The sequence below is a fragment of the Ranitomeya variabilis genome, chromosome 5 (assembly GCF_051348905.1).
Source record: "Ranitomeya variabilis isolate aRanVar5 chromosome 5, aRanVar5.hap1, whole genome shotgun sequence".
Taxonomy (NCBI): Eukaryota; Metazoa; Chordata; class Amphibia; order Anura; family Dendrobatidae; genus Ranitomeya; species Ranitomeya variabilis.
Genome location: NC_135236.1, coordinates 58,791,034 through 58,812,250, shown reverse-complemented (window position 1 = coordinate 58,812,250; position 21,217 = coordinate 58,791,034). Strand labels below are relative to the sequence as shown.

Below are 21,217 nucleotides of genomic sequence, written 5' to 3'. Positions count from 1 at the left end.
TAGCAACACCCCTAACTAACGACCCAGGTGCGGATAAAAGGAATGACAGAAAAACCAGAGTCAAAAAACTAGTAACCACTAGAGGGAGCAAAAAGCAAATTCACAACAGTCCAGCATGCATTTATATTTCTCGTGCTGCTGGAAGCTCTAGTGATCTGAAATTACTACTCCGGTGTCATGAGTTGATAACGGAGTTAAGGTGGTTTCAGGATGGCTGCTTAGGGTTTTGAGGTAACCGCGAAGTCCTCTTTTGTATTTTCATCTATCTAGTCAGAGGGCCTCACTTTGCTGAATCTATATTCATACTGCGTTTGTGTTTTCCTCTTACCTAACCGTTATTACATGTGGGGGGCTACTATAACTTTTGGGGTTTCCCTGGAGGCAAGCCAGGTCTGTGTATTCCTCTTATAGGGGTAGTTAGCTCTCTGGCTGACGCGAGGTGTCTAGGGATACAACGTAGGCACACCCCCTGGCTACTTTTATTTGCATGTTAGGTTCAGCATCGCGGTTACCTGAGATACCATCTTCCTAGAGCTAGTCCGTTTTTGCCCATGTCCCTGCCATTGGGAATCATGACAGTATTGCCGGCCAAAATGTATTAAAGGTATTGGCTAAAGAAGGAGAGAAAAAAAAAGTTTCTGACCCTTTTTTTTTTTTTACTCAGAGGTTCTGTCTAGCCATAATTGCAATCTGCTGGGTTTTTTTTTGGTTTTTTTTTCTCTCCTCTTAACCCCTGAATGGCTCAGATCTCTGCTGTTGAGAAATGGATATCCAGAGTTTAGCTTCTAATCTTAATACTCTTGCCTCTAAGGTTCAAAATATCCAAGACTATGTGATACATGCTCCTATGTCTGAACCCAAGATCCCTATACCTGAGTTCTTTTCTGGAGATAGATCTCGCTTTTTGAATTTTAAGCACAATTGTAAATTGTATCTTTCTCTGAGATCTTGTTCCGCTGGAGACCCCGCTCAGCAGGTTAAAATTGTTATTGCCTTGTTGCGGGGTGACCCCCAGAATTGGGCATTTGCATTGGCACCAGGGGATCCTGCGCTGCTCAATGTGGATGCGCTTTTTCTGGCACTGGGGTTGCTCTATGAGGAACCTAATTTGGAGATTCAGGCTGAAAAGGCCTTGCTAGCCCTCTCTCAAGGGCATGGTGAAGCTGAAGTATATTGTCAAAAATTTCGAAAATGGTCTGTGCTTACTCAGTGGAATGAGTGCGCCCTGGCGGCGAATTTCAGAGAAGGTCTCTCTGACGCCGTTAAAGATGTCATGGTGGGGTTTCCTACGCCCACAGGTCTGAATGAATCCATGACTATGGCTATTCAGATTGATCGGCGTTTGCGGGAGCGCAAACCTGTGCACCATTTGGCGGTGTCTTCTGAGCAGGCACCGGAGATTATGCAATGTGATAGAATTCTGTCCAGAAGTGAACGGCAGAATTATAGGCGTAAAAATGGGTTGTGCTTCTACTGTGGTGATTCTGCTCATGTTATATCAGCATGCTCTAAACGCACAAAAAAGGTTGATAAGTCTTTTGCAATTGGCACCTTACAGTCTAAGTTTATTTTGTCTGTAACTTTGATCTGTTCATTATCAACTATTACTGTGGATGCCTATGTGGATTCTGGCGCTTCCTTGAGTCTTATGGATTGGTCCTTTGCCAGACGTTGTGGGTTTAGCCTAGAGCCTTTGGAAGTTCCTATCCCTCTGAAGGGTATCGACTCCACACCTTTGGCTAGGAATAAACCACAGTTCTGGACACAAGTGACTATGTGTATGACTCCTGACCATCGGGAGGTGATTCGCTTCCTTGTGTTGCATAACTTGCATGATGTCTTAGTGCTTGGATTGCCATGGTTGCAAACTCATAATCCAGTCCTTGACTGGAAAACAATGTCTGTGTTAAGCTGGGGATGTCAGGGGGCTCATGGGGAAGTACCTTTGGTTTCCATTGCTTCATCTACTCCCTCTGAAATTCTGGCATTTTTGTCTGATTATGGTGATGTTTTTGAGGAGCCTAAACTTAGTTCTCTCCCCCCTCACCGGGATTGCGATTGTGCTATAGACTTGATTCCGGGCAGCAAGTTTCCCAAGGGTCGTTTGTTCAATCTACCTGTGCCTGAGCATGCTGCTATGCGAGAGTATATTAAGGAGTCCTTGGAAAAGGGACATATCCGTCCATCCTCATCCCCTTTAGGAGCAGGTTTTTTTTTCGTGGGTAAAAAAGATGGCTCCCTGAGGCCCTGTATTGATTATCGCCTGTTGAATAAGATTACAGTCAAATACCAGTATCCTTTGCCACTACTGACTGATTTATTTGCTCGTATTAAAGGGGCAAAGTGGTTCTCTAAGGTTGATTCTCGGGGTGCGTATAATTTGGTGCGGATCAAGCAGGGAGATGAGTGGAAAACTGCATTTAATACGCCCGAGGGCCATTTTGAGTATTTGGTAATGCCTTTTGGTCTTTCTAATGCTCCTTCAGTCTTTCAGTCCTTTATGCACGATATTTTCCGTAAATACCTGGATAAATTTATGATTGTGTATTTGGATGATATTTTGATTTTTTCGGATGACTGGGAGTCGCATGTTCAACAGGTTAGGAAGGTTTTTCAGGTTTTGCGGTCCAATTCTCTGTTTGTAAAGGGTTCAAAGTGTATCTTTGGGGTTCAGAAGATCTCCTTTTTGGGGTATATTTTTTCCCCTTCTTCTGTTGAGATGGATCCTGTCAAGGTTCGGGCTATTTGTGATTGGACGCAGCCTACTTCCCTGAAGAGTCTTCAGAAGTTCTTGGGCTTTGCTAATTTCTATCGTCGATTTATAACTGGGTTTTCAAGTGTTGTTAAACCTCTGACTGATTTGACTAAGAAGGGTGCTGATGTTGCCAATTGGTCCTCTGCGGCTGTGGAGGCCTTTCGGGAGCTTAAGCGCCACTTTTCTTCTGCCCCTGTGTTGCGCCAGCCTGATGTTTCGCTCCCTTTTCAGGTTGAGGTTGATGCTTCCGAGATTGGAGCGGGGGCGGTTTTGTCGCAGAAAAGTCCCGATTGCTCAGTGATGAGACCATGTGCATTCTTCTCTCGAAAATTTTCGCCCGCCGAGCGAAATTATGATGTTGGTAATCGGGAGCTCTTGGCTATGAAGTGGGCATTTGAGGAGTGGCGTCATTGGCTTGAGGGTGCTAGACATCAGGTGGTGGTCTTGACTGATCACAAGAATCTGATTTACCTTGAGTCTGCCAGGCGTCTGAATCCTAGACAGGCGCGCTGGTCATTGTTTTTCTCTCGGTTTAATTTTGTGGTTTCATACTTGCCGGGCTCGAAAAATTTGAAGGCAGATGCTCTTTCTAGGAGTTTTGAGCCTGACTCCTCTGGTGATTCGGAGCCTACGGGTATCCTTAAGGATGGAGTGATTGTGTCTGCTGTCTCCCCAGACTTGCGACGTGCTTTGCAGGAGTTTCAGACTGATAGGCCTGATCGTTGTCCGTCTGGGAGATTGTTTGTTCCAGATGAGTGGACCAGTAGAGTCATCTCAGAGGTTCATTCTTCTGTGTTGGCGGGCCACCCTGGAATTTTTGGCCTTGCTGTTCTCGGGCTAGTGGATTGTTGTTGTCCTTGCCTATTCCGAAGAGGCCGTGGACGCACATCTCTATGGACTTTATCTCGGATCTCCCGGTTTCTCAGAAAATGTCCGTCATTTGGGTGGTGTGTGACCGTTTTTCTAAGATGGTTCATTTGGTACCCTTGCCCAAATTGCCTTCTTCATCGGAGTTGGTTCCTTTATTTTTTCAGAATGTGGTTCGCTTACATGGTATCCCGGAAAACATCGTGTCTGACAGAGGATCTCAATTTGTGTCTAGGTTCTGGCGAGCGTTCTGTGCCAGGATGGGCATTGATTTGTCTTTTTCGTCTGCATTCCATCCTCAGACTAATGGCCAGACGGAGCGAACTAATCAGACCTTGGAGACGTATTTGAGGTGTTTTGTGTCTGCTGATCAGGATGATTGGGTCGCCTTTTTGCCGTTGGCAGAGTTTGCCCTCAATAATCGGGCCAGTTCTGCTACTCTGGTTTCTCCTTTCTTTTGCAATTCAGGGTTTCACCCTCGTTTTTCGTCTGGTCAGGTGGAGTCTTCGGATTGTCCTGGAGTGGATTCTCTGGTGGATAGACTGCACCGGATTTGGAGTCATGTGGTGGACAATTTGAAGTTGTCTCAGGAGAAGACTCAGCAGTTTGCTAATCGTCATCATCGTGTGGGTCATCATCTCCGTGTTGGAGACTTGGTGTGGTTGTCTTCTCGTTTTGTCCCTATGAAGGTCTCTTCTCCTAAGTTCAAACCTCGGTTCATAGGTCCTTATAGGATTTTGGAGATTCTTAATCCTGTATCTTTTCGTTTAGACCTTCCAGCATCTTTCACCATTCATAATGTTTTCCATAGGTCGTTGTTGCGGAGGTACGAGGTACCGGTTGTTCCTTCTGTTGAGCCTCCTGCTCCTGTGCTGGTGGAGGGTGAATTGGAGTATGTTGTGGAGAAGATTTTGGACTCTCGTGTTTCCAGACGGAGACTTCAATATCTGGTTAAATGGAAGGGATACGGTCAGGAGGATAATTCTTGGGTGACTGCCTCTGATGTTCATGCCTCTGATTTGGTTCGCGCCTTTCATAGGGCGCATCCAGATCGCCCTGGTGGTTCTCATGAGGGCTCGGTGCCCCCTCCTTAAGGGGGGGGTACTGTTGTGAATTCTGTTTTTGGCTCCCTCTGGTGGCTACTGGTGGTACTGGTTGACTTTGGTCTTGTGTTTCCAGTGCACCTGTTTTCATCAGGAAATTGGGAGTTTCCTATTTAGTCTGGCTTCTCAGTCACTCTAGTGCCGGCAATCAATGTTACCAGAGCATCTCTGTTGCTTGCTACCTGCTCCAAGTCTGCAATTCAGCTAAGTTGAATCTTTGGCTTTTTTGTGTTTGTTTTGTCCAGCATGCATTTATATTTCTCTTGCTGCTGGAAGCTCTAGTGATCTGAAATTACTACTCCGGTGTCATGAGTTGATAACGGAGTTAAGGTGGTTTCAGGATGGCTGCTTAGGGTTTTGAGGTAACCGAGAAGTCCTCTTTTGTATTTTCATCTATCTAGTCAGAGGGCCTCACCTTGCTGAATCTATATTCATACTGCGTTTGTGTTTTCCTCTTACCTAACCGTTATTACATGTGGGGGGCTACTATAACTTTTGGGGTTTCCCTGGAGGCAAGCCAGGTCTGTGTATTCCTCTTATAGGGGTAGTTAGCTCTCCGGCTGGCGCGAGGTGTCTAGGAATACAACGTAGGCACACCCCCTGGCTACTTTTATTTGCGTGTTAGGTTCAGCATCGCGGTTACCTGAGATACCATCTTCCTAGAGCTAGTCCGTTTTTGCCCATGTCCCTGCCATTGGGAATCATGACAGTTACCGCGCTTTCTCGTTCCGCGCTTCTTTTGGCCGGTTCCGCCCACGAAGCTGTGGCTCCTCCCTCCGCACACTGCGATGGCGAATCGTGGCGGGAACTCTTGGCGGCAATTGTCAACGCACAGTCTTTGCAATAAGTTACAGTCCAAGCACAATAAATCACAGTTCCAAGGCACACATGACCTGATTCTTCAGGCTTAAGCAGATCCTGTTCGTGACGCCAAAATGGAGCGCCCCCACTGCCGCAGGGCCGAGGGGTACCCGGTACCGGGCCTCTGGGTCTCTGCTCTGGGGTTGTCACGGTGGCTAGACCCGGTCCGTGACCCTGCTGAGGGGCGTCCAATGAAAGGTGGTGGTGATGTTGCGGTGCAGTGTAGGTCGTAGTAAATAACAAGGACACCAGGTTGCAGTCTCTTTACCTCTTTACTGAAGGTTTTAGAGTTCTCAGTCCAGAGTGCTGTCAACAGGGCTGTCAGAGACCGGCCGGTCCAAAGGCACATCAGGAGTTCCCTTTACAGGTGGGAATCAGTGTCTACCTTCTAGCGCTGGATGTTGTAGTTCTTCCCTGCTGAGCTCCCGGGATAGTCCTCACAACTGATTCTGCCTGTCTCTGATGTTCGTTCTCTCCGTCCCCCAGGTGATATGGTAGGACGCACCCGTATGACGGGGTAGGCCTGGAGTTCTTCCGGGACCCTAGAGTCGCCCCTCTCCCACAGCTGCCTCCGTTGTCTGCTTAGGTGATTTGTGTGAGACAGCCAACCTATAATTGGCTGTCCGGCCGTGGTTTGCAATATTACTTAGAGTCTCTTACTTGCTCGGCGTTCCGGCCACCGACTGTTTGCGCCTCAGAAGGATGTTGCCTCGGTCTAACAGCACGACTCCTTCTGGTCCTAATTCCTCTTTACTGTATTCCCGTTGTTCACTGGTTAGTTCTGCTCTTAGGAGTCTGCCAGGATCCCATCCCTGACAGGTCCTCTCACTAGCTCTTCCCAGTTACTTCTCTCCCTGTCTTCCTGTCCAACCCCCAGTTTTACCAGAGTGTGAGGAGTGGCCTACTAGATAGAACCACCCCCCCTGGTGGCCGGAGTGTGAAGTGTAGTGTGAGTGTTACCTGGTCAGAGAAACTCCTTTAGTGCAATCAGACGTAACATCACTCCCCTTAGTGGCAGAGCGACATTACTGCAACGACCAGGACTCTGGGGCACTGCAGATCAGCTTAAGACTACTTCGGCCACAGCTGGCCATAACTGATCTGCTGGGAGGAACACAGCAGCCACGTATATTGCTTAGTAACCACTAGAGAGGGAATAGGAGATAAATTGCAGCACTCAGCAGTGACCATTGGACAATACACAGGGACACTGTGTGCTGCCGCATACATCGCTTCGTTCCAGTCTCTTCAAGAGCAGTTTTCAGCTGGTCGGTAGAGGTGTCATAAGGGGTGTCCCAACGTTGCAGAGGTTGTGACCATAACTGGACCCGTCCCATATATCCCTCATTCTGGTCACCATATATCCCATATCCAGGTTCCCATATGTCCCTCATCCAGGTCCCAATAAGTCCCTCATCCTGGTCACCATATGTCCCTCATCCAGGTCACCATATGTCCCATATTGAGGTGTTAATATGTTCCTCATCCTGGTCACCATATGTCCCATATCCTGGTCCCAACATGTCCCTCATCCTGTTCATCATACATCCCATATCTAGTTCTCAATATGTCCCTTATCCTGTTCCCCATATATCCCATATCTAGGTCTCACATCTTGGGCCCCTTATGTCATCCCTATTAGTCCCCATATGTCCCTCAACCTGATCCCTATATGACCCATATCTAAGTCCCAATATGTCCCTCATCCTGGTCACCATATGCCCCATATGCTCCATGATGCAACTCACTTAAAGCTTCACAAGATTTTTGGGTCATTTCCATAGACCCTTAAAGAACATATATGATATGATGGACACCTATGCACCATGGTTTTTATTACACTCTTATGGAAATGAAAATGCTGTGGATCTGGGTCTCGTACTAGAATTCCAACATATATTTCTCCAAATAATTACTTGAGTATTCATGTCTTCTAGGCTTTTTGCTACCAAGTGCAACAGCTGCCTGAAAACTGTGCTGCCATCCGAATTCATCATGCGGGTTCTCAGCCACGTGTACCATGTGGCCTGCTTCTACTGCTGCGAGTGTGAGCGAAGATTAGAGCGAGGAGATGAGTTCGTCTTAAAGGAGGGACAGCTTCTGTGTCGAAGTGACTATGAAAGGGAGAGAGAGATGCTCAGTGCCTTCAGTCTCACACCAGCTGGATCGGGTAGGTCGTAGACCCTCTATTTTTACACAGCGAGATGATTCTGTCATCTACAAATGTGTGTGCATATAGGGTAATGTAGTTCATGCCCCAATTGCTGTACCTCCATAATTACTCATCTCGATCAGACGAGTTGATGGTCAGTAAAAGGTTTCAATTTAAAATAAAAAGTATTCAAACTGCCAATACAAAAAAGATAATTTTTCCCACTTCCAAGTAGAGATGGCAGAATTGAATTAGCCTAAAATTTTATACAAAATTTGGATTCACTTAAGCAAATCCAGAAAAATGCCACTTGGTTGCAATATCGAGCTGTGAAGGGAATATATTTTTATTTTTAGGTCACGTTCACACGTCCAGTATTTGGTCAGTATTTTACCTCAGTATTTGTAAGCCAAAATCGGTAGTGGAACAATCGTAAAAGTATAATACAGGGTGGAGCGTGGTAATTTGCTGATTTGGGAATGAAATAAAAAAATTATGATCATTAGAAAAATTTATTTTATATTTTAATTATACTGAACAGTAATGGAATTTTTAAATTACATGGTTTTAAATAGTGTATCTGGCAAATGTCGACCTTCGCTATCCACACACTGCTGCATACGTTTTCTGAAGTTTTCATGAACTCTAACAAGCATGTCCACTGGTATTCTGCCAATTTCAGCTTCAATATTGTTCCTTAGGTCTTCCAAGGTGTTGGGACGGTTGATATACACCTTAGACTTCAGGTAACCCCAAAGGAAAAAAATCGCATGGGGCTAAATCTGGTGAGCGTGCTGGCCAGTTCACATCTCCCCTCAAAGAGATAAGCCGTCCAGGAAACATTTGCCTCAAACAATTCATGGTAACCCTCGCTGTGTGTGCAGTGGCACCATCCTGTTGGAACCATGTATCCTCTAGTTCCATTGCCTGAAGAGCCGGCTGAAAATAATCCTGTATCATAGACAAGTACCGTTCGGAGTTCACAGTTATGGCACGACCGTTATAATGAAAAAAGTAAAGACCAATGATGCCTACTCGTGATATGGCGCACCACACAGTGACGCGGTCCGAATGCAGAGGTCTCTCGTGAACTTCTCTGGGGTTTGTTTCACTCCAGTAACGCATATTTTGTTTGTTTACACACCCACTGAGGTAAAAATGTGCCTCATCAGAAAAAAACACAATTGCGTCACGGGGTATCGTTGCTAACATGTCTTCACAAGAGGTCCGCCGTGTCAAATAGTCCCATGCTGACAATTGTTGGACCACGCACATTTTATACGGGTGAAAATTCAGTTCATCATGAAGAATCCGGTGGAGAGAACGTCTTGAAATGCCAAGAGCAAATGATTGCTTCCGAGCAGAGCGTTTCGGAGATTGCAGTACTGCTGCTCTAACTCTCTCGATGTTTTGTGGTGTAATCCTTCTCTCAGGTCCCCTTCGTACACATGACACATTCCCTGCTGTTCTGAATGCATTCACCCAATTTACAATTGATTGCCGTCCAGGAACACGTCCACGTGGAGGAACAGCGAATTGTAAACGAAAAGCACGCTGCACTGCAATGATCGAGTGGGCATTTGAAAAATACGCTTCAACACAAAATGACCTCTCCTCACGTGTCCACTGCATGATGGCAACTGAAAGGCAGAGGAATACAAATCTCCCATCAGCCACTGTAAGCCACACCCACTCTCCCCTCTCTTCGACCGACAGTGCCGCCACAGCATGCAGTGCAAAAAAGCAAATTACCGCGCTCCACCCTGTAGAAACACGTCACCGCTTCTATATTTATCACCCACTCCTGGTTTTGGCTTACAAATACTGATGTAAAATATTCACCTGGTCCTCACATATTTAGCCTCAAAGCCCCACTCCGGTCTGGCAGGGCCGGACTGGGACTAAAATTCAGCCCTGGCATTTGAAGTTACACAGGCCCACTTGTCACATGGTAACTGTATAATATCTTTTTACACTTGTAGGCAGGGCCGGTTTTAGGCCAAGTGGGGCCCTAGGCAAAGTTTAAAATTTGGCCCCAAATGCTAACATATTGCACATCATCTAAAGCATTTCGGTTGTATATACATGCGCTGATCTCAGGCCGCTAAATGAGTTTGATCGACAATAATGAAGTTGTTCAACGTTTGTTTCCCGGACTCTTTTCACCAGCTGAGGAATAATGATGGGACAGAACGATCACTAATAGATCTCTAACAGATCACCATACAGCATCATGTTATCAGCAGCACATCTACAGTTTACACCGGTGATGTGCTGCTGCTGAGAACAATGATTTTTGTTCCAGCAAAAACAATCTGAATATGCAGCATTTTACTTGTTTAGTAAAATACACCCCATAGTCCTCCATATATTATAATGTGCACCACAGTCCTCCATACAGTATAATACACTCCCTATGGTCCTCCATATATTAAAATACAGTGCTCAGTCCTCCATATAGCAGAATACACTCCTCATAGTGCTATTATATAGTATAATGCACCGACATAGTCATCCATGTAGTAAAATTCACTGCCCATAGTATAAAGCACCCCATAGTTCTTCATATAGTATAACGTATTCCCCATAGTCCTCGATACAGTATAATGCAGCCCACATATAGTATAATGCAGCCACCACCCTACAGAATATAATGCAGCCACCCCAGAGTGTAATGAAGCCAACCCAGAGTATAATGCAGCCACCCCATAGAATATAATGTAGCCCCCCTCATAGTTTAATGCAGCACCCTCATAGAGTATGATGCAATCACCCCTCAAAGAATATAAATATAATACAGCCCCCCATAGAATATAATGTAGCCCCGAATAGAATATAATACAGCCCACCTCCCCACAGAATATAATGCAGCCCCATCAAAGAGTATGATGCAATCATCCCTCATAAAATCTAATACAGCCCCCCATAGAATATAATACAGCCCACCTCCCCATAATATGTAATGTAGCCCCATAGAATATAATGCAGCCCCCCATAGTATATAACACAGCCTCCCCCATAGAATATATTATACCCCCACAATAGTATATAACACAGCCACATAATATATAACACGGCCTCCCCATAGAATAGAATATACCCCCATAGTATATAGCAAAGCCCGCATAGTATATAGCGCAACCCGCATAGTATATAGCACAACCCGCATAGTATATAGCAAAGCCCACATAGTATATAGCACAACCCACATAGTATATAGCACAACCCGCATAGTATATAGCACAACCCACATAGTATATAGCACAACTCGCATAGCAGATAACACAGCCCTCATAGTAGTACACAGCACAGCCCACACAGTAGTACACAGCACAGCCCATACAGTAGTATACAGCACAGCCCACGTAGTAGTATACAGCACAGCCCACGTAGTAGTATACAGCACAGCTCACATAGCAGTATACAGCACAGCCCACGTAGCAGTATACAGTACAGCCCACGTAGCAGTATACAGCACAGCCCACATAGCAGTATACAGCACAGCCCAAGTAGCAGTATACAGCACAGCTCACATGGTAGCATACAGCACAGCCCACATAGTAGTATACAGCACTGCCCACACAGTAGTATATAGCACAGCCCACATAGTAGTATACAGCACAGCCCACATAGTAGTATATAGCACTGCCCACACAGTAGTATACAGCACTGCCCACACAGTAGTATACAGCACAGCCCACACAGTAGTATATAGCACAGCCCACACAGTAGTATACAGCACCGCCCACACAGTATTACATAGCACAGCCCACATAGTAGTATAGAGCACAGCCCACATAGTAGTATATAGCACAGCCCACACAGTAGTATATAGCACTGCCCACATAGTAGTATATAGCACAGCCCACATAGTAGTATACAGCACAGCCTGCATCTCTCCTCCCCCCAACAATGGCCCCACAATCCAGTAAAAAAACTAAAAAACACACTCCTCACCTCTCCTCGTGCCCAAGTTGCTCCCTGCTCCTGTCTCGGCAGCTGCCGCTGCACTGCCTGGGACACAGTGAGTGCGTGGGCACCCGTAGTGTCAGAGGCAGAGCGGGGAATGATGGGAGAGGGAGCGTCAGCAGACGCTCTCTCCTCCATGATTGCATTCAACTGTACCGGCATCATAGACGCCGGTATAGTTGAATTTGGTGGCGGCGCTGGTGAGGGGGTGAGTCGGTGCGCAGCAGCCCACTACTGGCACCGGCCCTTCTGGCATTTGCCAGAACTGCCCGATGGCCAGTCCGGCCCTGCGGTCCGGTCATCTTCTTTGGTAATCTCTTCAATGGCATCTTCAGCACGAAGACTAGACTTTGCCACTTCGGAGATGCCTTTTTAGAGGTTGTACCAGCGATAAGAGAGAGAGGCGAGAGTTGGGTGAGTATAATTTTTTTTATTTTTTTTACCAACGTTTACGATTCTCTGGTTTCTGAGGATGGTTTCTGAGTTTCTGAAAGACCTCAGAACAAAATAATCCATGTCTAATTCTTATTGAAAATAGCTCATGAGATGATATCATACTTAGAAACCGGTAAAGCTCCTTTTACGTGGGCAGATAAATTACAGGCAGAAACATATTTACAGTGTCTTGAAAAAAGTATTCATACCCCGTGACCTTTTCTACATTGTTTCACATTACATCCACAAATTTAAATGTTATATATTTGGATTTTTTGTGATATGCCAGCACAAAGTAGCAAGTATTTGTGAAGTGTAAAGGAAATGATACTCGGTTTTCTGAATAGTTAAAAAATATAAATCTGAAAATTGTGACGTGCATTTTTTTCACACACCCTCTTTCAGGGTACTTTGTTGGACCACCTGTCTCTGAAATTACTGCTGCAAGTCTTTTGGGTGTGTCTCTACTAGCTTTGCACATGAAGAGGGGACATTGTTTCCCATTATTCTTTGCACACACAGTGAGATTGGATGGAGGCGTCTTTGTACAGCAATTTTCAAGTCTTGCCATACATTCTAAATGGAATTTAGATCTGAACTGTGACTGGGCCATTTACACATATGAATATAGTTTGTCCTAAACCTTCCATTGTAGCTCTGGCAGTATGCTTAGGGTAGTTATCCTGCTGTAAGTGAACCCATGCTTCAGTTTCAAGTCTTTTGCAGCCCCGAACTGGTTTTCCTCCAGGATTGCCTTGTATTTAGCTCCATCCATCTTTCCATCAACTTTGACCAGCTTCCCTGTCTCTGCTGAAGAAAAGCCTTCCTACAGCATGATGCTGCCGCCACCATGTTTGACATTGGGGGTGATGTTTTCAGGGTGATGTGCAGTGCACTTTTCTGCCACACATAGCATTTTGCATTTAGCCCCAAAAGTTCTACTTTAGTCTTGTCTGACTAGAGCACCTTCTTCCACATGTTAGCTGTGTCCCCTACATGGCTTTTTGCATTCTGCAAATGGAACTTGTTATGGCTTGCTTACAAAAATGGTTTTCATCTTGCCACTCTTCAATAAAGGGCAGATTTGTGGAGTATTTGACTTGTAGTAGTAATGTGGACAGATTCTCCCACCTGAGCTGTGGATCTCTGCAGCTCCTCTAGAGTGACCAATGCCATTGACCTTTTGGCTGTTTCTCTAATTAGTGCTTTCCTTGATTGGGATATCAGCTTAGGTAGATGGCCATGTCTTGGTAGTTTTGATGTTGTGCCATACTCCTTTCATTTTGGATTATGGATTGGACAGTGCTTTGTTAGATGTTCAGAGCTTAGGCTTAGGCTTTTTTATCGTAAATAGAAAAAGTCTAGTTTTTATAAAATTATTTTTATTCACTAAAGTGTACATCACTAGAAATAATCATAAATATTATAGGGAATGAAAGGAAAGGTAGAGTGTGAATAAAATATAACTTTTAATGATAAGATGAAAAGGTGATATTATTAAAAAGTGCAATGGCACTATGCACTCAGATTATCTGGGTGTATGAAGGACCACCACTGTGCAATAAATAAGATCGATAAGATATTTCACAGCAGTGATCCACTAGAGGGTCCCAGTCTGTAGTGGCAGAGAATAGTAAATTGTACCTGCCTAAAAGGAGTTGTAATCAATATTCATGAATACTATAAACGATCACAGATTTGTTTAGGAGGAACAGAACTAGCTAGTATGATCTCATATGTATATTTATTTAGGAATCTTTGCCCCAGCTAATTTTTTTTCCTTCCCTATATTATTTATGGCTATTTTTTATCACCTAACCCTGCTTTGCTCTTCACAAGCAACTTTATCCCTGACCTGATTATCTGGTGTGCCCCTTAGTTTTCATAATGCTGTTTGATCCCTAATATTCTTAAACAAAACTTTGAGGCCTTCGCAGAACAGCTGTACTTATACTGGGAATAAATTACACATAGGTGGACTCAATTTACTAATTATCTGACTTCTGGAGGTAATTGGTCACTGAGGATTTTATTTAGGGTTATCAGACTACAGGGGACTGAATGCAAATGCACGTCACAATTTTCAGATTTATATGTTTAAAATCTTTAGAGAACCATGTGTCATTACACTTCACAAGCACTTGCTTTTTTTGTGTTGGTATATCACATAAAATCCCAATAAATTGCATTTAAGTTTGTGGATGTTACATGAATAAATGTGGAAAAGTTCATGGGGTAAAGTGGTTGTCCATTCTTAGGGCTCAAGTCTGCAGTCACTTTATGTGACTGCAGATTTGTGAATCCTCACCTAACAAACAGGCAATCCCCGCATGTGTTGTGGCTATCTAACATGCGCAAACCATGCAGCAGTGGGGACTCGAACATATTATTCGAGCAAGCTCAAGATACTCAGATAACACCCAAGCATTCTCGGATAACACATTTTCCGAGGATGTTCGTTCATCACTATGTGTGCGCTGTCAGGTTTCTCCAGTACTGGGAGCAGTTTAGTGTATGACCGCAAGTATGCTACTTTCGTACATGTGATCACATGCGGAGTAGACGTGCATGGCCTCTCTCAATACAAGTGAATTGAGAAAGACTGGACACATCTAGTCGGAATGTGGTCGGGAGAATGTGTAATACTTGCTGTCACATGGCAGCCTGCTTGCGCTGTCCCTGAAGAATCCTCGTAGTGCGCACTGTACACTTTCTGACAATTCACAAGTCTGCAATCACATAGTGACTGCAGACTTGAGCCTCAAGAATGGACAACCCCTTTTAATGAAAGGCGATCAACTTATTTTTACATAAAAGATACAGTCAATGATAATTGAGTAAATTATTGCTGATTGTTTTCTCGCTGGATCTTTTACACTCAGACATGATCGAAGATTAGCGTGTAATATGGATAGTGGTAAATATATGTACACTGAACAAATATATAAACACAGCACTTTTGTTTTTGAAGGCAATCTTCCATATGTAAAACTTTGCATTTATTTAACACATTTTAAAACTCCATAGGTATGAGAAATAATCAATAAAGTACTGTTGACAGGACCTACGCGTTTCAACTATCTGTCTTACTCATGGAGCCCACAAGAGCATGATTAAGACAAACAGTCGAAATGCTTAGGTCCTGTCATCAGTACAAAAGTGTAGCATTTATATTTTTGTTTAGTGTACAATTAATATATAGGTGTGCTATAAAAAGTATAGAGATAGATATAAAGAAGACATAAACAGAAAACTGTTAAAACACTCACGATCATGAGGTATTAGATGGTATTGGTATGCACAACTATCATGCTTTGGTTCATCCTTGGAAATATGTTTTTCTTGCAGTTAAAAGTGAAGATGAGGATGGAAGTCATGGCAAAGGAAGCGATGAAGCGAAAGAACTTAAAAGATCGAAAAGGCCGAGAACAATCCTCACCACCCAGCAGCGCAGAGCTTTTAAGGCTTCATTTGAGGTGTCTTCCAAGCCTTGCAGAAAGGTACCCAACTACCCGCTTATAAGAAACCATCTCTAGGCGTATTAGTCTCCTAGGCAAAAGTAGCTGGGACTTTATTTAATGATTTACATAATTATATAATGATACCTTTACTAGCAGATGCTGGTTTTTACAGTCGGGGTATTCAGCGTATTCTGCTCGCTCAGAGTACATTTGTACCTGACAACGGTGTGCAACTCTCTTTAGGTTATGGCCAGATGACTACACAATTGTGAAACTAAATTGTGCTGCATTTGGCTATGGTGGTGAGCTTGTAGCTCTTCCCTTACTCTACATGTTATGGAGAAAAGGATTGGTCTCCACATCTTAATCATTGAATTCCAATTTTACAATCAGCCTCTTGCCCCCAGGGCATAACATCCAGTCCCTCGCCCCCGGGGTATAACATCCAGTCCTTCGCCCCCAGTGTATAACATCCAGTCCCTCGCCCCCGGGGTATAACATCCAGTCCCTTGCCCCCGGGGTATAACATCCAGTCCCTCGCCCCCAGTGTATAACATCCAGTCCCTCGCCCCCAGTGTATAACATCCAGTCCCTTGCCTCCGATGTATAACATTTGACCCAATCAACCCCAGAGTATAACTTCCAACCCCTCACCCATGGTGTATAACATCCGGCCCCACCACCCCTGTGTACAACTTCCAGCACCATTGTCACCGGTGTAAATCCATCCAGCCCCATTGCCCCAGTGTATAACTTCAGCCCCCTCGCAATGCTGTCTGTGTTTACTAACATGTGACCGAATGGCTGGTTGTAAAGAGCTCACTGATACCAGCGCAGTCCTGTAATTGGGGCCACCAGTGTAACAAGTCTGTTCATGACATTTCTTCCTTCTAAATCTTCCCAGTCACCTATGAGTGTTATTATTGAGAAGTGGAAGGAGCCGCTGCAACTCAGCCATGAAGAGGAGACCCCACAATGTTACCGAGTGGGGTCACCCAGTGCTGAGGAGTGCTGACTCCATAACTGTCTAAACCTACTCCAGCAAAGACAAATCTCAATCAGTTCATCATAAAAAAAAAATATTGTGGACAATAATAAATAAATAAAAATAATAATTGTATTTATATAGCGCCAACATATTCCGCAGCGCTTAAACAATCGTCGCTTCCATCTTTGTAGGAACAGTTCAGCGAAGACCTTTTTCTGTTCCCCATGACTGTGCCCATTGCAGAAGGTCCACAAACATACGGTTGAGTAAGAGCACTGTCGAAAAACATGACCGGATGAACAGAGCCCCGACCTCAACCCCAACCAACATCTATGGGATAAAGTAGAATGGAGATTGTGAGCCCAGCCCTCTCCCCAACATCCGTGTCTGACCTCACAAATGCTCTTTGTCATAGAGACAAATTGTAAAATCCAAGAAGATATCTCCGGAGAGGGAACATATCACCCTCACATTGAACATATAGGATTAATTATAACTGGTGAATGGTTCCAAAACCTCCATTGAAGTAGGACCTCTTGCTGTGAACCGGTAATTAGGACAGGGGATCTGTTGAGAGGCAACCACTAAGTCTAGGATAGAGCATATAAGAAGAGGCGTTAGATGTACAATAAAATTACAATATTTTATTAGAAATAATTTAAAACACAAACAATGTTAAAAAGTGCCAAGGTGATGAGCCAAAGAAAGTAAGTGGCACCACCAGATGGCAGGGAAGAGCAAGATGTAATGCTAATAAACTACGCAGTCAAAGATTGAAAATATACAAATAAGTACCAAAATAAATAAAACTTGCATCCAGAGACAAGAAAAAAATCATATAGTATATTGACTATATTCCCATAACCCTCAATATTACGGCTAAAGTGCTTGTAATACACATTAGATAGAACATGGGAGCATAGATGTGAAAACCATAGTATCCTACATTGATGTAATGAATGTAATAAACATATCTTACCTCACCATGCGATGGTGCCACCCCCCCCCTGACAATGGCACTTCGCTGAAACACGCGTAGTGGAGTGGCACCATCGCATGGTGAGGTAAAAAATGTTTATTGGTGTTGTGGTGGGATCTTCACGATTCCCCCTGCTGTTATCCCTGACAAATTGGTGGCAGCGATGGGATCTGTGTGATCTCTCTAGTGTCCCTGACACTCTTGTGGATGGTTGGACAAAAAATTCCAACACACACCTCCAATATCTTGTAGGAAGCCTTCCTATAAGAGTGGGAGCTGCGACAGCTGTAGAAGTGCTGACCATGACTTCCTATGGATTTTTAATGAGAGCTCATTACAGCTCCTGTGGGTGTAATGTGGAGGGGGCACATATTGTGTATGCTTACTTGGTGTTTCTCTTTGCAGGTGAGGGAGACACTGGCAGCAGAGACAGGTCTGACCGTGCGTGTTGTTCAGGTTTGGTTCCAAAACCAGAGAGCCAAGGTACAGATACAGGTCTTTACAAACTCTCTTTATCATTAAAGGGATTGTCTCCTCAGAAACAACGCCATTTATACTACAGTTCCTTTGGCAATCGGCTGACTACTGCATATCAGCCACAAACAGTATTACATGGTGGTCACTTAGATGAAAAGTTTGTAATACATGGAAAACTTAAGTCCACTTTCACGAGGGTCTCTTTTACTATGGGGACCTATGTGTATGACGTGTATATGCACTAATAGGTTATATGGACAGCGGTTGTCTTCATACCTGCTCCACCACTGGTGCAGTGACGTTAACAGGCCCGAATACTCTTATCGATGGTGCCAGTCGCATATTCTAATTAATAAATAAGTATCCAAGCCTCAGACTTATCTCAAGGTACAATCTTCACATTCCCATGGAACGCCAGTACTAGTTTTATGTCTTCCACCACCACTTCATGATCACTTCCCTCCTTGTGTTACCTCTCTTTCTATGCCCTGAAGCAAGAAAGAGAAAGCGAGAATAGCCCTTAATTAAGACGCTCCCTGGGGACCAATTATCGCCAAAGGCATTTAGTTTACCTACATGATTAATTCTTTCAGAAATGCATATACAACCAATTATAATGACATCATCAACCTGACTCTGAGTTTCGCGTTAAGGTTTCTTCTGGGAGTATGATCTCATTCCACCATTTCTACCTTAGATAATCACCTTGTGGACTTTATTAGCCCATTGATTTTGATTGTGACAGTGTGTTTACCCGGCTCTTACTTAATTTAGTCATATACACTGTAGATGAAGAAAATAGCCCGGAGGCAGCAACAACAGGACCATGAACAGTTGGCATCACAGCGTCTGGGCTCTGCTTGTGGGAATCATGGAAGTAGTAGACAGAGTAATGATGACAGTGAAGGTTAGTAGGCCCATGATGATGACATTTTATGTTAGGCTCTCTTTTCAGAGTCTAGGCTATCCAGCGTGTATTGAGCAGGCAGTTCTACTATGCCAGATAAATAACAATAGGCTATTAAAGGGAACCTGTCACCTGAATTTGGCGGGACCAGTTTTGGGTCATATGGGCGGGGTTTTCGGGTGTTTGATTCACCCTTTCCTTACCCGCTGGCTGCATGCCGGCTGCAAAATTGCCTTGCACTGGCGTGTACTCCGGAGGACAGAGAATGAACTTCAATCCAATATTGCGGCCAGCATGCAGCCAGCGGGTAAGGAAAGGGTGAATCAAACACCCGAAAACCCTGCCCATATGACACAAAACTGGTCCCACCAAATTCAGATGACAGGTTCCCTTTAAACATAGAAATCATGTTGCTAATTGGAACCAGATTCTTACTTTTATTTGCAATGCATTTGTGTTTGGATCCTTCAGATGGCAGCAGTGGCTTAGAAGGCGTAATGATGCCATATTCTAGGTTACAACAGCAGTCACTCCTCCAAATAGACCAGAGTCTCTACAACACGGATCTCTACCGGCAAAGTCTTACTCCTCCTCAACTGCCTGGTGACCATTTACATCCATACGGTAAGTAAAGCTACAGATGCTTTCAAATCGCAATGTATATGCAAGGGGTATCATTTTACCTTGCGGAGACCGACATGTCAAGGTGAGGAGACTTTTAAGCCTTGCAATGCTTCTCTGGGAAATATACAAATTGTCTCTTCACTGAGAAAGATGACTAGAACTCTAGCGCCACCTTTTGGAAGTACCAAGTTTTTTTTTTGTATCTGCATACTTATACTGACTTGAAAAATCATATTCCCATGTCAGTTTTTCCATATATTGAACATGGTAAATAAAAGAAAAAAAAATTAAGATCACTTTTTTTTGCAATTTCGTTGCCCTTGGAATTTTTTCCCATTTTCCAGTACACTATATGGTAAAATCAATGGTGTCATTGAAAAGTACAACTCGTCCCACAAAAAACAATCCCTCACGAGGCTATGAGGAGGTAAAAATAAAAAAAAGTTGTGGCTCTTAGAAAAATTGGAGTAAAAAATGAAATCCCAAAAGTGGAAAATCCAAAGGTCATGAAAAGGTTAGGCGGCATTTTACACAGGAATCAAACGGGTGACATATGTACCTGTGTGGTATACTTACTCTGCACTCACACCTGGCACTGATGATGAATGTAAACCAAAAGTGTGATAGGAATAGAGCCTTAAAGAGATTTTCAGGTTTAAATAATTCATTTTCTGATACATTTGTCTTTTTTAATAGATGCTGATAACGTTTTTCATGATATGGACAGTGATAGCCTCAATTATCTAAATGGATCTTTACTGACGTCTTCTGACACAAGCAACTTACAGGCCCGAGCAGGACCCATCGATCGTCTCTACTCCATGCAGAACTCTTATTTTGCCTCTTGACCACCGCATGTAATATGTAACTGTCACGGTCGGTTGCACATTTTCACCAAGGTGGTAATCATCCAATCTACATCCAAAATATCAGGACATAAAAATCTCATCTATGGAGTTATGGATTGAGAAATTCAGATCACCCCAAAGGTGATAAAATCCATAGCATCTACCTGTGTAATTCATAAGAATACATTCCTTCTTCCGACAGTTTTCTTTGGCATGCTACTATTATTCCAAAGTTCTTGTGCATATTTCAATAACTGTAAGACAATGACTGAGGAAAAGATGAAGATCTACAGCTGAAAATCGGGTTGAATAAAGTAAAGGTTATGGTTGTCTGGAGTTATATTTTTCCTAATTGATTATTTTAACAATTAAATTCCATCTGAATGATGGCAAATTAAGAGACTATACTGGGCCGATTCAAGATTTTTTTGCTGCCAGAAACTAAAATTTAAATAACATAATTAAGTATACTGACACCCCCAATATAGCATTTTAGCCCTCACACAACCCTCTATATACCATATGAACCCCCACATAACTCTTCTATATTTAGAATGAGCCCCCATATACAGTATGAGCCCCCCACATATACACCTATATACATTATCAGCCCCCACATAGCCTACAATATAAAGTATGAGCCCTCACATAGTCCCTGTATACAGTCTAAGCCCTCACATAACCTCCCTATATACAGAATGAGCCCCAACATTGCCCTCTTATACAGTATGAGCCTCTACATAGTCCCCTATATACAGTATCAGCCCCCATATATCCCCTATATACTGTAA

General features: G+C 43.7%; 1 protein-coding gene across 2 annotated transcripts in view; it reads left to right on the top strand.

Annotated features, from left to right (window-relative positions):
- The window catches only part of LOC143774464 (LIM homeobox transcription factor 1-alpha-like), a 209,521-nt gene extending 188,718 nt beyond the window's left edge, over nt 1-20,803 (top strand). The window contains exons 4-9 of one of the 2 annotated variants that reach the window (XM_077262080.1): nt 7,524-7,756; nt 15,491-15,642; nt 17,976-18,053; nt 18,837-18,954; nt 19,426-19,578; nt 20,275-20,803. In XM_077262080.1, coding sequence (XP_077118195.1) covers nt 7,524-7,756; nt 15,491-15,642; nt 17,976-18,053; nt 18,837-18,954; nt 19,426-19,578; nt 20,275-20,426 — 886 coding nt within the window. In that variant the 3' untranslated portion in view covers nt 20,427-20,803. Of the gene's footprint in view, nt 1-7,523; nt 7,757-15,490; nt 15,643-17,975; nt 18,066-18,836; nt 18,955-19,425; nt 19,579-20,274 lie in introns of both variants that reach the window. The other variant, XM_077262079.1, reaches the window with a different exon arrangement.
- The last annotated feature ends 414 nt before the right edge of the window (nt 20,804-21,217 follow it).